This window comes from Balaenoptera musculus, chromosome 13, assembly GCF_009873245.2.
Source record: "Balaenoptera musculus isolate JJ_BM4_2016_0621 chromosome 13, mBalMus1.pri.v3, whole genome shotgun sequence".
Taxonomy (NCBI): domain Eukaryota; kingdom Metazoa; phylum Chordata; class Mammalia; order Artiodactyla; family Balaenopteridae; genus Balaenoptera; species Balaenoptera musculus.
Genome location: NC_045797.1, coordinates 6,981,643 through 6,998,710, shown reverse-complemented (window position 1 = coordinate 6,998,710; position 17,068 = coordinate 6,981,643). Strand labels below are relative to the sequence as shown.

The window sequence follows — 17,068 nt, the reverse complement described above, 5'->3', positions numbered from 1 at the left end:
GAAAAATATGTGCAAACACTTAATATATTAAAAAAAAAATTCCCTGAACTAGAAGAGTGAACTAATCTTGAAAGACTGAAAGAGCACTCCATGTTTCAGGAAATGCTCAGTACTGAAACATTTTCATTAAGCTGCAGAATTTTAAAGAAGAAATTATTCAGGTATTTAAGCAGAAAGAATGAAACATCTACATGAAATAACAGGATGGGTATACCAGAATGTACATCAAAGCTCAAGAGCAGCTCCACGTTTGATGAATCCAAAGAAATATAAAGACAGGAAGAAAGAGAAAGAATGTTATCTGGAGTGAAGTTCATCTTATGTTTGTGATTTTTTTTCTGGATGGTAGGATTTGAGTTGGCTTTTATTTCTTTTTAAGATTTTTTTATTTACTTATTTATTTTATTTTTCGCTGCGTCGGGTCCTAGCCGCGGCACACGGGATCATCACTGAGGCATGCAGGATCTTCATTGGGGTGTGCGGGCTCTTTGTCGTGGTGTGCAGGCTTCTCTCTAGTTGTGGTGTGGGCTCCAGAGCGCATGGGCTCTGTAGTTTGTGGCACTCGGGCTCTAGTTGAGGCATGCAAGTTCAGTAGTTGTGGAGCGGGGGCTTAGTTGCCCCACGGCATGTGGGATCTTAGTTCCCTGACCAGGGATCGAACCCGTGGCCCCTGCATTATAAGGCGAATTCTTTACCACTGGACCACCAGGGAAGTCCCCTAATTTGGTTTTTAAATTTCATTGTTCTTCATTATTTAAATTGTTTAAATGAGCATGTAACTTATTAATAAAAACAGTAAGTAATGAAACAGAAAAATATCAAGAATAAGATGGAAAGTAAATATGCCAATATGTCAACACTTCTCAATTCTAGGTGGTGACTTTCTAATTTCCAAGTATTATTGTTGTATTTTATAAGAGGAACTGGCCTTGAAAAAAGGAATTTGGGGGCTTCCCTGGTGGCGCAGTGGTTAAGAATCTGCCTACCAATGCAGGGGACACGGGTTCGAGCCCTGGTCTGGGAGGATCCCACGTGCCGCGGAGCAACTAGGCCTGTGTGCCACAACTACTGAGCCTGCGCTCTAGAGCCCGCGAGCCACAACTACTGAAGCCCGTGCACTTGGAGCCCGTGCTCCGCAGTGCATGGGGTCACCGCGGTGAGACGCCCGCGCACCGCAACAAAGAGGGGCCCCTGCTCACTGCAACTAGGGAGAGCCCGTGCGCAGCAATGTGGAACCCAACGCAACCAAAAATAAATTAAATAAATAAATTTAAAAAAAAAAAAAAGGAATTTGGCAGGCAGACTAGGAAAGGATAACACTCCAAGCATAAGCAAAGAGAGAAAAGTGTGATAGAAAATGACATGCTTATTAGGACACAGCAAGATCACTGGTAAGCAGATGGAGATAAAGGCTGGGTCGGATTATATGCTATGTTTGAACTTCATTCTAGTCTTTATTTCTGTCACTGAGTCACCAAACATCATAAACCAATGAAAGTAGGTGTGTCTCTATCAGGTGCAGAAACAAACTCAATGTCTAGAACTCAGGGACAAAATAATTCTGTACTAGATGAAACAGAATCCTATTCTAGATGTTGAGGCAAAGATAAACAGGAAGGAAGCCTGACCTCAAGGTACTTAACAAGATATTTTTGAGATCAGATGGACACAAAGAAAAGTAAATAATAATATATGGTAATACAACACATGTGGACATGATAGGAATTTAGAAGAAAGTAAGTTCTTTGATGGTTGAAGCAGACTGTCAAAGTGGTAGGACTTGAGAAAGGCTGGACATGTTGACGTAAAATTTCCAGTTTCATAAGAAATTGTATCATAAGATCCCTACCTATAGCTATATCACAATTCCATAAAGATGGACCATTTATCTCTTTTCTTACTGAAATTATAAAGAAAAGATATACTAATTCATCAGTTATACTGGAATTTGACTATTTGAAAAAAGTAAAGCCTTACCTTATAGCAAAATAAGTTCCAGATAGGTAACTTTTCATCTAGTTCTTTCATGGTTTCATAGGTTAGATTTAACTCTTCAATATACCTATGGAAATAGCCTTTAAAACATGGGTTGGCCAAAAAGTTCGTTCGGGTTTTTCTAACCCAATACAAAGGAAGCCATCACAGGAAGAAAGATACAAAATGTAATTTCACTACTATAAACAATGTTAATCAAAAGACTAAAAATTGCTTACAATATATTTAGGAAAGGTCAACTTTAAAGAACTCTTTCTCAGTAAGAAAAAATACAAATACTTCAACAGGAAAATGGGTAAAGGACATGAACAGAAAATTTACAAAGATTATATATGATAAGGTTTTGTTCATTTAGAATTATAAATTAGGGCTTCCCTGGTGGCGCAGTGGTTGAGAATCTGCCTGCCAATGCTGGGGACACGGGTTCCAGCCCTGGTCTGGGAAGATCCCACATGCCGCGGAGCAACTAGGCCCGTGAGCCACAGCTACTGAGCCTGCGCATCTGGAGCCTGTGCTCCGCAACAAGAGAGGCCGCGATAGTAAGAGGCCCGCGCACCGCGATGAAGAGTGGCCCCCACTCGCCGCAACTAAAGAAAGCCCTCGCACATAAACGAAGACCCAACACAGCCATAAATTAATTAATTAATTAATTAATTAATTTTAAAAAAAAGAATTATAAATTAGATGTCTAAGAATTTTTTCTTGGGAAATATTATATCAACACAAAATTTATTTATAAGGCCATTCATTGCAGAAAAATTTACAATAGTGAAAATTAAAAAAACTGAAAACAGCTTAAATGCCCAACAAAAGGATTATGTAAGTAAATTATGGTACCTCCACAGGATAAAATCACTGAAATCTCTCAACTAAATAAGATGCAAAAAACAGCACTGAATGTTGCCAAAGACTGTTCAATGACATGATAAAGTGGTTATGGTATGTTAGAAAAATGAATGGGATAATGACCATATATAATAGATTCATTCCAATTCCATAAAGACGCTGGAAGTATAGGAAAAGACCAGAAAGATCTATACCAAAATGTTAATTATGATCATTTCCAGATTGTAGGATTACAAGTGATTTTTTTTCTCCTTTATGTTTTCAATTTCATCCAAATTTTTACAGTGAAGACATGCTACTTTCAAAATCTCTGCTGACCTCTGCAGCAAAACTTCTGGAGACAGTTGTCTATATGTAATGTGTCAATTCCTCTGCTTGATTCTCTCTTCAACCCAAACAGGCTTTGGCCCCAAAACATTTCCTCCATGTTACTAAATACAACATCAGCAAAATTTACACTGGTGATCATTCCCTCCTTGTCTTGACACCCTCTTTCCTTGTGGCTTCTGGACACTGCACTCTGTTTTCTTCCTGCCTACTGATCCCTTTTTCTCCGTCTCCTTTGCGGGTTCCCTCTACCCATCAACCCCTTGACGTAAGACTGCACCAGGGCTCAGCCCTCTTCTTGAGCCACACTCACGCCCTGGGAGACCTCATCCAGCCTCAAGGCGTTAGATACCACGTGTATGTGGGAAACTCCCAAATCTCCATCTCTGGCCCAGATATAGATTTCCTTCCCTACCAAACTCCAGAATTGTCACTGCAATTTGTGTGCCCACTTACCACCTCCACTTGGATGACTAAGAGACACCCCAAACTCAATAAGCCCAGTAAACTCCTGCTCTTCCCCCCCAAACCCTGCTTCCCATACAGCTTTTCCCATCTCAGGTGACAGCAACTTCCTTTCAGTTGCTCAGGTCAAAATCTGACCTCAGTTCCTCTCCATCTGTCATCCGAGCCGTCAGAAAACCTTACCGGCTCTCCTTCAATGTAGATCCAGAATCCAATCTTCTCATTATCTTTGCTACCACCTTGGTCCTAACCACTATCAGCTCTCCCCTAGATCAGGGCAGCAATCTGCCGACTGAGCTCCCGCTTCTACCCCTGTCCGGTTACAATCTGCTCTTAATATGACCACCAGACTGATCCTTGTAACACCTAAGTCAGATCACAACACTTGTGCTCAGAACCCGCCAATGGCTCCCCATTCTCACTCACGGTAAAGCCCAAGCAAGTCCTTATTGGGCCAAAAAGGCTCAGATGGTGGGGCTTCTCCTCCCGTCCCCGTCCTCGCCGCAAACTCCACTTCAGCGCACGCCTCGCTGCTATTCCAGGGCAAGGGGCTTGTTCCCACCTGGGCCTTGGCTCAAAACGCCCACCCTACTCTACCTGACACTTCCTCCATCTGTCTTCCTGGCGAACTCCCTCATCTTCTTGCTCAAATCTCACTCGCTCAGTGAGGATTACGCTAACCACCCTTTCTAACCCTGCAACCCAATCCCTACCCTCTGACCCCATGTGCATCCCCGGCCCCCTTTACTCTGCTCTGCTTTTTCCTTTTCCTCTAATACTTATCACCACTTACAAAAGGTTATACAGAAGTGATTTAGATGGGATATGATGAAGCAAGGAAGGCTACTCTGAAAACTCACGCTTAAATGGACTTGAATGTCTATCGGGAAAGGGTGGCATGACCCCGCGTGGTGTACTGTCCAGAGGGGCACGGCGAGGACTTAACCTACAGGAGTTAATAGTAAAACACAACAGAAATAGACAGCGATTTGAAATCCCAGTGGGCACAACTAAAGCTAAGAAGCATGAGGGAATTCCCTGGTGGTCCAGTGGTTAGGACTCTGTGCTTTCGCTGCCAAGGGCGCGGGTTCAATCCCTGGTTGGGCAACTAAGACCCCACAGGCCACCGTGCAACCAGCATGGAGCGGCAAAAGAAACAAACAAGCAAACAAAAAAAACTAAGAAGCATACGTTACAGAGAGGTGGATTTGCAGGTCAACATAGGAAAGGTGAGAGCATCCAAACATGGGAAGGCCCCCCAGGAGGCTGTGAGCTGCCTCTTGGCTGTGGAGTTTGGACACAGACAGGATGCGCCTGTATGGGGCTGACACAGAGAGGAATCAGACATGCCACTGGGATTTGGGGGAGACCTTCCGTCACCAACGCTCTCCCTCTGAGATTTTCAAGACGTCCGAGAATCAAAGGGAAGGGGAGCCGAAGGGCTGGTAAATAGGTGAATGTGTACACTTTTCTGTTTTCCACTGTTTATCCTTCTGTCACACATTTAAACAGGTCAACCATTTACTGCACTGACCAAGGGCTACGTGGACCTGAACGCTACGTAACCGGCAATATTTCCGAAGGATGTGTCTGGAAGACGACAAATAAACAGAGCTCTGGATAACTATGTGTATTACGTGTGTGTAAATTATGAACCAGTGCCTTACCACGAGTAACTGGAATAGCGATCGTGACAGAAACAGGATCAGCGAAGCACAGAGAGACACATAGAGGGAAAGGGCCAAGGGACATTCTGGGAATCAGCGCCCACTGGAATCAAGGGGGCCTCCAAGAAGCCCAAGTATTCCAGGCTCTTTCAAGTCCATGAAAACTTAATTCATGGGGCAGAAAGTTTGAAGATGCAGGCTCTTCCCTACAGCCCCCCATAGCCCTGCTCATTCCCACGTCTTTTCGCCACAGCTCACATCACGTGGCCGGAAACCAGAAGCATCGCGTACACGGCCCGCCACACGTGTTGCCCCCCAGCCAGGGCTTCTGCTCACGGAAACCAAACAAAGGAGAACAGGGAGAAAGAGGCCCAGCCTGCTTCAGCTTTTGTTTCCGAGGCCAGCATATAGCTCTGTGGTTTATTTCACTTGGGCTGTGTTTACATACATCAGTAAGTATGGTTCCCATTTCCCTTCGGAACAGCGGCTATAAATTACTTGTTGGAAGTGGCGGCCTCCTCTCTTCCCATAAAAGGTTGGGCAGAAATTACTGAGGCCCCAGCGAGAGGAGGTCAGGGGTTGGAAGGGAGTGACTTCCTTCACCCACGTCCTTAAATTAATCGACTGATTCAACAAATACCTAACTAAGCACAAACTATGCGCCAGGCATAGTCAGGGATGCTTTCCTAAGCAAAGCAGTCAAAACAAAACAGAAATCCTTGCCCTCACAAGACACTCCAATTCTAGTGAACTTCATCCACCTCACCTCAATTCCCGGATTCTGAGCTCTCAGACCATCTAGGGCTGAGCATATCAGAAGGGAAATGTGAGGCAGCCAGAGCTACTATAAATAAGTATAATAATAATTATAGTTGTTACCATTAGTGTGGATGTCTTGAGTGTCTACTATGTGCCCGCCACTGTTCTAAGCACTGTACATTATTAACTTATCAAATAGTCATAAAAATGCCATCAATGGGCACTGTTGCATTGAACTGTGATCCCCCCAATTTTAAATTCTAAATGGAAATAGGGTCTTTACAAAGGTAACTGAGTTAAAAGGAGGTCCTTAGAGTGGGCTCTAATCCAATATAACTGATGACCTTACCAAAAGGGGAAAATGGGACAGACACAGGTAGAGGTTTCACACCCTGAACACACAAGGAGAAGATTACCATCTACAAGCCAAGGAAAGAGGCCTGGACTAGATCCTTCCTCATGACCCTCAAAGGAAACCAAGTCTGCTGACACCTTGATTTTGGGCTTCTAGCCTCCAGAACTGTGAGACAATTCATTTCTGCTGTACTAAGCCAACCAATCTGTGAAAGTGTCTGCTAGCCCTGAAGGCTGACCTTGGGTCAAAATAGAAAACTGCCACGTCCAGGGGTGGCCAGCAGGCCGCTGGTCCCCTGGTGCAGCCCCGGATGGAGCATGTGAAGAGCAGGACAGGGCTTCCCTGGTGGCGCAGTGGTTGAGAATCTGCCTGCCAATGCAGGGGACACGGGTTCGAGCCCTGGTCTGGGAAGATCCCACATGCCGCGGAGCAACTGGGCCCGTGAGCCACAACTACTGAGCCTGCGCGTCTGGAGCCTGTGCTCCGCAACAAGAGAGGCCGCGATAGTGAGAGGCCTGCGCACCGCGATGAGGAGTGGCCCCCGCTTGCCGCAACTAGAAAGGGCCCTTGAGCGGGGACGAAGACCCAACACAGCCATAAATAAATAAATGAATGAATGAATGAATGAATGAATAAATAAATAAATAAGTAAATAAATTTTTTAAAAAAAGAGCAGGGCACCCCATTTACTACAGAGGTATCACTAACGCAGCTTCCTCATGTGGGTAAGCGATGTTGCCGCTCAGCCCAATTAAACATGCTATTTAATACTCTGTGCCTTCAAAGAGATCTATTTCAATGAGTCATTCTAAATACTTGGTACCTGAAAATGTTAATGTTTTCTTCTCAGCCCCAGTCTTGTTCATTTTCTATTTCATTTAACTGGAAATAAAGCTCAAGTATGATGTGGTCCATGGCAGATAATAATAGCTCAGCAAAGCCGAATACACAGAATGAGAAATTCCATCCCAGACTCGGCAATAAAATCTCAGGAGGAGGCTAACTGTTAAATAAGGGAGAGTCGTGTCACTCAGGCTTTGCTGTATTAATCCAGGATAATCTCAGTCTTCAGGACCGCAGTTACTTTTAACAAAATAAACACAAAAGAACTTGCAGAATTTTATTTTCCTTTCTCCTCCCACCTCTCGTCATGGGGCCTCTGTCTCTCCAACTCACACATACACACACACACACACACACACGCAAAACCACTGCTAATAATACCCTCATTTGTATATCTTGTTTGCTTTTGTCGTTTCAGGGGCATTTCAAGTAAGAATAATGTAGCCAGTATTTTTTGAATGCTTACCATGATATCACTGTGCTAAGCACATTACATACTTTATCTCATCTACTCCTCCCTCCGGTAACTCTGTCAAGCAGATATTATCATTCTCTCCACTTCACAAGGAAGGAAACGGAGACGAAGTTCAACCCCTGGCTCCCGGCCACACAGCTAACAAATGACAGAACCAGGATGGGAACCCAGTCTTTGCAGGCGTCCAGAGCCCTGGCCATTCCACGGAGCTCCGCGCCAGCCTGCATGTGCCTTCTGACCAAGAAAGGATGAAACTCAACAGAAGAGGCTTTCCTCACTGGGCTGTGGAGTGACCCTTTCTCTAGGGCGGGGGAGATGCTGGACCACACATCGTCTTTTCAAGTGGCTCCAAACTCACAAGCCTCAAGCTCTCAATTAGCCCCAGGTCTGGAATAACCCCCACAAGGTTGCAGTTTAAGGGAAAACAGCCCTGTCATCCATCTACATGCTTTCTGGGACAGGAAGCTTTATGGGAACACAAAAAATACACGGGGAAAGTGAAGTGGGGCTTGCCAACCACCTCCATCTGGGTCCCGCCCACAACGCCTCCACTGCTGGGAGCAGCTTCCCACCTCAAGGCTGGAAGACTCAGCTTTATAATGTGACTGTAAAGGAGCCAGTGGGGAAAGAGGGACGGAAAAAACCACCCGCACCTTCTCACCACAGGACAAATTTTAATATGCTTTCTTCAGCATTTTCAATAAAAGATCATAGCAACCGAAGTTACTTTTAAGTGATTGAGTGCTTTACATTTTAGGGCCCCAATGACCAAACGTAAGAGTACCAACAACTACGGAAACATTTCCACTTGCCGGCCTTCACTCTGGCCTACAGCATGACCCATGTATAAGATGGAAAACAGGGCTTCCCTGGTGGCGCAGTGGTTGAGAATCTGCCTGCCAATGCAGGGCACATGGGCTTGAGCCCTGGTCTGGGAGGGTCCCACGTGCCGCGGAGCAACTGGGCCCGTGAGCCACAACTACTGAGCCTGCGCGTCTGGAGCCTGTGCTCCGCAACAAGAGAGGCCGCGATAGTGAGAGGCCCGCGCACTGCGATGAAGAGTGGCCCCCGCTTGCCACAACTAGAGAGAGCCCTCGCACAGAAACGAAGACCCAACACAGCCAAAAATAAATAAATAAATAAATTTTTTTAAAAAAGTAAAATTAAGATGGAAAACAAGTGCTTTCATCCCATATCTGAGATCAAAATTGTGAGTCTTCACTTCTAAGTCCAAGTGGTACCAGTTCTCCGCATCCTGGCTGAGTGCATGGAACATGCTCATTTTGTGGAGAGGAAGACACACTGAGAGTAACCATCGATGCCACTGCTAAGCCACACTGTGAAGGAGGCCACGGTGATGGTGACGATGAGACCAGAACAGACAGGGACCCTCATTCCATCAGGGAGCAATCAGAGAGCATCCTTGGATTTGAAAACAACAGCTCAAACGTAATTAAGAAATTTAGACTGGCATGCATATGTAATGTACACATTTCTTTGCAGATGCCTTTTTCCTCTGACAGGCTGGTGCCAACTTTCATTTGGAAGAAATCCATTTTCATACAAAGGTAACCGAGAGTGACAGGACATAGGAAGCCTACCTCATTTCTCTTCTGTGAACTTTAAAAAAATCAGTTAATTGCTTTTCTAGAAAAGCTATTTTATGAAATCACAGTGCTTCACCTTTCTGCTCTTTACTCGTGGTATAAATGGTGATTTTAAAATGCCCATCATGAAAATGCTATGATTAATCAATACATCTTAAACAATATAACGACTTCTTTTAACAAACAGAAATTTGATCAACCAAAAATGGTCACTGTGTTCTTGTGGATGGATTGTCAACCCCTACGAAAACTCCTAACATACAGTCTATTAATTGATATTCAAATGTAGGTGCCTCTTTCCCCTTCACTGACTAAGCCAAAGGGAGGGGCGGCAGTCACTGGTTTCCTTCCTTCCCCAGCTTTGCAAAGGCCTACTTTTCCCAGCTCTTCAAGTGCTCTGCAAGAGCAGTTTAAGTCACTGCCGTTTATTAAATTAATAGCAAACAGGAACTAAAACACGTGTGTTTCAGAATGCCACTGCTGAAGCTGTAATGTGCCAAACGAACTGATTTCATAGGCTGAGACCCATATTTTATCTCCACGGCACTGCATTATTAGGCTCTTTGTATAGCATTACCCCATTTCTGCCTTGCCTATAGCACCTAGCATATAAGTATGTATTTTTTATTTCTAACAAATTTGAGACTCATATAAAGCACTCTTTTCCAATCTAAAATTACCATTTTAGATAATTTCTTATCCTATTTCAAATAACAACGTCTTACTAGTCCATGAGCCAAAGACAGGCACTGTGAAACTAATGATGCGTAAGCTTCAGGGGCTCTGGAGCCAAGGTTCCTCCAAGGTCCCAAGAGGGGCCCTAAAAATGTGTTTACATATGTTTTTGTAAATATTTCAAGTGTGGGGACTTCCCCGGTGGCGCAGTGGTTGAGAATCCGCCTGCCAATGTAGGGGACACAGGTTCGAGCCCTGGTCCAGGAAGATCCCACATGCCATGGAGCAACTCGGCCCATGCGCCACAACTACTGAGCCTGCGCTCTAGAGCCTGTGAGCCGCAACTACTGAGCCCACATGCCACAACTACTGAAGCCCACGCGCCTAGAGCCCGTGCTCCGCAACAAGAGAAGCCACCGCAATGAGAAGCCCGTGCAATGCAACGAAGAGTAGCCCCCGCTCGCCGCAACTAGAGAAAGCCCATGCGCAGCAACGAAGACCCAACGCAGCCAAAAATAAATAAATTTACACATATTAAAAAAAATATTTCAAGTGTAAAATATTTCCGTATTCTTTATTTCCTAAACAGGACCCCCAAGACGGTATAAATGTTGGGTCCCACAACCTATATCTGCCCCTCTAGGTTAACAGTAAATTACATGCCACACGTTAAGGGCAAAATATTAATTGTGTGTGTGTGAGACAAAAAACAATTCACTTCAACTGGAAATAAGATTCAGTGTGCCCTGCCCTGGAACGTTCTAGAATGCCTGCTTCAGCCATTCCTTAAGGCCCCTCTCTGCTACCTAACAGGAGTCACCCTTCCAAGTGGCAGGCCAGGGAAGGCTCACTTAATGAGGGGTGATGTCAGGAATGAAAGACTCAGCTACAAAAACAAAATTATGTTTTTCATTAACACAAAACTGAGCTGGGGAAAGCCAGCCAAGAGGCAGGTGTATCAGTTAAGGAATTCCCTTGAGGGCCTTCACTTCCACATCAAATTGCACTGAATTTCTCTACACTAATTACCTATTATTGAAGATGAAAGAATGATAACAAATGATTCGCCACAGCAGCTGACAGAGTGCACGTGTCGGAAAGAATGAAGGATTTACCAAGTGCAAAATCAGACGAGAGATTCACAAATTCTCAATTTAAAAAAATAGCATAGACTCTTTCTCTACTATAAGGACTATGAAGGTGAGGGAATTTTCTCAGGCCTAGAAGCCCAATTTTATTTATTTTTATTTTTTTATTTTTATTTTTTAGAAGCCCAATTTTAAATTTTGTCTGGACTGTGAGAGAAATTGCAAATTAAAAGTGAAGTGCTGGAGTCTAATTTATTCAATTCACGTAAATTTCTTGGAGGCAGAGATCACATCTTCAATTTTTTTTTTTTTAATTTCTCACACCACATTACACCGAGCCATTGATTTGATTTTCTTATGGGGAACATCCCTATCCAGTGTCATACAGCTATATTTTCACTTCCCTTGTCTTCATATCATTTTTACCCAATGCTTCCTTTTAGCCCCCAAATTCTTCACACTGTCTTAAGTCTTGCTCTCCAGCTAACATCCTGAAAAAGTGTAGTCAGGTAATGTAAGTTCCCTTCAGGTCATCTCCTCTGTCAATTTTCCTAAAACACACATTCCCTCTCTCAGTGGAAATCAATGTCAGTACTAATGAAAGGACATTTTCATAGAGGTGGTATCTGTTTAAAAAATATATAGGCATTAACTTTTTTAAACGGTTTGCCACACTGTTTTAAACCCTCCAAAAAATAAAAGCAAATATTCCCTCAAATCAAATTAGTTGATAAAATTCTTCCATTTTCATTATGATTGTGGCTTTAAGAAACGCCCTATAAATACTGAATGATACATCTGCAAAAGGTTATTTCTTAATCCTTTGGGTACTGTAAAGAAACCAACCCACCAACCAACAAACCCTTTGAGTCTGAAGGCTAGGAAGCATAACTTTCAAACTTCCAGGTAGCACCCTGTTGCCCACTGGGAAAGAGGCATGTTATTATAATTGTGGACTGTTTGAACACACAAGATTTACAAGATTCAAATTACCAGAGTGTCCATAATATGCAAAGCTTTTGGCTAAAATAAGGACTGTATACCCTCCCCCACCAAAAAAAAAAAAAAACCACCACCACCACCCCACCAACTATAACTTTGTTCCACAAACAACACTTCTTCTTACTTCTTTTCTATCAATGTATGATTGGCCTCTTTGAAATATACCTCGTATTGACAGAATGTTAGGAGAGTTCAATGTCATGGAGGGAAATGAAACACTTCCTGTATAAAACCTCTAATTCCTCTCGGCATGACCCTCTATCTCAGGCATTTCCCTCTTTCTGTGATTACCCAACACCTGTACAGGGTATCATTTGCAATCGAGGGTCCTGAAAGGGCATCCTGGAAGTGTCCATGTGATCAATGACATACCCAAAAGCCTAATGAAACTGTAGAGTTAACCACATAAGGCTGCCCTGGTTGTCAAAAACGGGCTTTCCACCAGAGCTTTATCAACTCATCAGGTTCCAAAGTAAATAAATTGTTACCTAATAAACTTGGAGTTTCTTTGGTACATAAAAATCATTTTAACAAGGAATCACTGGGGATTAAAATTATAAAGGGAATCCTGGTGGTTACAAGTCACCTCTGTTCAAAAATGAGTCATGCTTTATTGGCTGGTACAGGCTATTTGATGAGGAAAACAAAAATCAAAGAGCTTGACGAATTCAGTTCTGTCAGAGGGTAACTACATGTGTTTCCTACAAACTTCTAAAAACATAAATGCTTGCAGAACTTACGTTTTGCTCCCATTAATTCCTAATTAACACTTTTTGGGATCCATCATAAATGAATAATCAAAAGAAGTTACCGGTATACACGTCACTTAATTTCCTCATGAGAACCTGTGTAAACATCTCAGAGTAATAAATGTGTCTTCTCTAAGGGGAATACATTGATCTCCCAATGGGTGCCGGGCGCTTTCTGAGATGAGAGCTCAGAAATGGGTAAAGCTCAGCCTTATTGGACAGGCAATGAGAAATGTCAAATCATTTGTTTCGTTTGGTTACTAGACCAAATTAAGATACAAAGAATATTCTGGCCACACTGTTATTCCATCTTTAGAAAAGAATATATCAAAAAAAAAAAAAGTGAACAGTTCCTAAGTACAATGTTCTGGAGCTCACGTTGTATTTTAGTTGGTATACCATATCACAGCAAAACAAAACAAAACAAATGTGCAGTCATATTTTTTCTTCACGTGCTCTGGACAACTGTCATCAATTTGGAATAGAGTACGAGATGTGCTTTTCTCAAACAAAACCTCATTTTCCATCCAGATGTACTGTTCAAGTGACCGCAGCCTCTTTGCTACCTCTGTGATTGTAATTTACTTGTTTTGAAGTCTAACAGTCCATACATCCATCCTATGTATTTTGTAATGCAGTGAAAAAACACTTTAGAATAAACTCAAAATGTAAACCAGAAGATTCTGAACTAAAATATTTCACTCTCTTCGTATAACCTAAGATCATTTTTACAGGACAAGGAGAATTCTCACTTGATTAGCAACAACCAACCCGGATCTCAAATATTTTAATATGGATGGGACACCTGAAACATCTGAATAATCACCATATTCAATATTGAATCATTTAACAATTACTTTAAAACTCATGATGAGGTCTACCTTGTGATGTTTGTCCTGAAACATTTCAAAACTGACAAAAACGTTGAATTTCTGAACTCTTTTACACAAAAATTAACCTCTTTACATACTAAAAGCTTTGACATGCTTTTATTCCAGTGTATAAAATCTCTGACAACATTGGCTTGTGCACAAAAAAAAAAAAAAAAAAAAAACCCTTGAACTATACTGACGGAGGCATTCCTTCCTGAACTAACACAGACACACCACAACAGCATTTGTTGGTACTTAAAAATATTCTGATTATAATCAATTTGAGATTTTAAGAAATCATGATGGATGTGTCCATCCTTCCATATTGATGGCTACAAATCCCACATGACATCAGTCACACACTGAAATAAAGATGCATGGGAATGGAATTTACAACTAGTCAGGTCGTCCCCTGAAACTACTCAGATGCGTGTAAGTGGTGTTGAGAAGAGACTCACCTCTCCTTGTTTGGGGATGCTGAACTTGGAAAGCTTGGCCTTGGCTCTGGCGGACTCTGGCTTGGTGCCCGAGGCTCCCCTGTATGACGCACAGTGCACGCTGGTCTCTGTGGACGACTTCAGCTTCGGAGACTCATCGGGAGCCTGATCTTGGCCGTCCATCGGTCGCACATAGGCAGTCGGTTTCTGCTGGACGAGGCTAGGTTTTGAAGCCAGGGATGGAGGAAAGTTCTGAACACAGTGGCCACTGCCGCTGTGCTTGGCTCCCATAGCAGGTGGCCTGTCCTGGGTCTGAAGACCCACCTCGACGTTGCACACCTGTTTGGTCCGCGGCTGCTGTCTGCCAACACCATCTCCAAGCAAGGTCCTGAGAGAGCCCTGTTGCGCTGATTTGGAAGAAGAAGAAGAAGAGGAAGATGAGGATGAGGGGCTCGAGACACAGGGGTTAGGGTTTTTATTATGGTTCTCTGGGTGAGCAGATCTGTTCAAATCAAGCGTCCTGTGTCCGTGCTTACTTGCTCTCTGTTGGCCATCGGACGGTGGGTGCCCGGCCTTCTGCCAGCCCACGGTGCCCCTCTTACTCTGCTGCCCAGGGACCACTGCTGGGGTGGAGGACGTGGTGCTGCAGACGGATGCAGGCTGGGTCTGGGCTCTCGAATCTGCAACAAAATGCTCGTCAATCTTGTTCACGGGAGCCTGAGGAACCCCAGGTTTGGGAACGCCAACGAGATGACTCTGATTCGATCTATCCGTTAAAAAGTCTTTCATTTCATCGTAATTGCCTAAAGTGTTCTGGAGCCGGTTGGAGAGCTCATCCCCCTTGTTAGTCTGGAAAAAGAAGAACATGACATCCATACTCCTGTTACAGACAATGGAAACACGGGAAGTGATGGAGAGGCGCCTTTACTGCTAGAAGAGCCAGGGTTGCCACATTCAGAATGAGAGCTCAGAGATTCCATCAAAATGGTCAGCGTCTCTGAAGACGTCTGTCAACACTCTGTATCTCACTAGGACTGGACTGCAGCTAATGGCCTCAGAGGGCATGAATGAAGCATCTCTCCTTGGTACTGTGCCACAGCCAAGGAAATCAGGAAATTTACGATTGCAACTTCACAACCTGGTCTGGATTAAGTCTTTCCAAGACTAGATTTCCTTTTCCTTTTTCTTTTTCATCCCACTGCAAGCTTTCCTTGAAAATTCAGATTTGCCTCAAATTATTTTGCTTCCAATTTCTAAATATAGAATTATTCTTGTTAGAAACCCAGAGGGACGGGCAAAAGAAATCAGAGAGAAGCTTACAGTGAGTGTGGGGTTCAGTCTGCAGGAAGCCTTCGGCCTGAACCACCCCCAGTTCCAAGCAGCCTGAAGTAGGAATGAAATCTGGGGAGCTACTTCATTTTGCAAGCAAAGTTATATTTCTGGCCTTTGGTATAAATGAGAAACAATCCAACATTTCCTTTCTTATGAGCCCTATCAAGTACCCTGCTCCTAGCATGATCTGTGTGTGACAAATACGTAACCCAACCTCTTTTTAGTGGTTGTTTCCTAATAGCTTAGAAAACACAACAAATGGCATTGACTTTGCAAACTCAATGTTTGCAAAGATGCAGAGATGAAGTCAATTATTGATAAAAGTCATAGCACGCAGCTCTCCATCTTAAACAAAAGTTATATTTCATTGAGGGACTAGCCAGTAAAGACATGTGAAAGAGGCACCAAAATTTGTGGGAGAAGACCCCATCCTTAGGGGCTGAGCTGTCTGAAGTTTGGTTGGCCAATTCCCGTAGTCAAGACTGCCGTCGGGGTTAGAGGGAGGGATGAGGGGTGGAGATGAACAAGTGAAAACCATCTACCTTGTAGGGTTCACTAAAGAGGGAGTAACTTGAACTAAACGCGCCATCATCCTGCTGAGTTTCCTGATTTCTTCTTTCTCGTTCTTTCCTCCGTAACACGTTTCTATCTGGTTCATAGACACTGCATCAGGGAGAAAGAAGAGAGAACAACCACACACGAAAAAGTTAAAAGGTAGTGCTCAATGCAACATTCACCTAAATGCAGAGGTCTGATTCACGGGCAAATGGCAATGGTAACGGGGACATGGATCAGATGAAAGCCAGTCTAATCAAGCAGTATGGCTCGGGTGTCTGAGAATTCCATTCTTCGGGAGGAAAAAAAAGTCCTTAGGACAAGCTGCAACCAGTACTAGACCTCTCTGCCTGATGTGTGAAAGAGGAAATAGCTAAGCAACTTTGACAGGAGAAGACTGAAAATAGTCTTCAAGCAGAAGGTAATTACAGAGATGTGTAAATAGAAATTATGAGCGTATTTCCTCTTATGACATGGCCCCAGAGTGTTATATGGAAATGCTCCTTCTCTTTTTTCTTTCTTTTTTTTTTTTTTGCATGGCTGTGTTTCTGTAGTGATTCTTTCATTAACTAGGTCCCAAAAGAGCTGTTAAAACTCCATGCTGCAGTGGTTTTCACGGTGAAGAGCCTCCTTCTGATTTCTGCTAATCAGTCAAGTCGTCAAACTCCTACTGAATCCATCCTTCCTTCTGATATATTTCACACGATCCCTCTTCCTCACTATGAAAAATGTGCTAAGAGGAAGGGGGGTAGGCAACAAGAGGGAGGACGGAAATTGAAACATGGCATGCCATCAAGGAACTCAGCCTTTTTGTGCCAGAAAATTAATATCCAGTCTCCCAAGATATAACGACAAAGTGACCAGAAACCAGATAACTAGAAGGACTTGAGGAAAAAACAGTGTTCCTTTCTCCTAGTAAGGAAAAAACAAAAAGGCTAATTCAACTAATAATAAGGAAGTGACTTAAGTGACAGAAGGAGATAGACTTGTCTTTTCAGCTCAGTAGACAGAGAAATCTG

At 43.3% G+C, this 17,068-nt stretch overlaps 1 protein-coding gene across 1 annotated transcript in view; it reads right to left on the bottom strand.

The window, feature by feature from the left end:
• AFF3 (AF4/FMR2 family member 3) overlaps positions 1 to 17,068 on the bottom strand; it is a 559,977-nt gene that overhangs the window by 450,529 nt on the left and 92,380 nt on the right. The window contains 3 exon segments of the mRNA XM_036873523.1: positions 14,184 to 14,569; positions 14,699 to 15,011; positions 16,037 to 16,157. Of these exon segments, the coding sequence (XP_036729418.1) occupies positions 14,184 to 14,569; positions 14,699 to 15,011; positions 16,037 to 16,157 (820 nt within the window).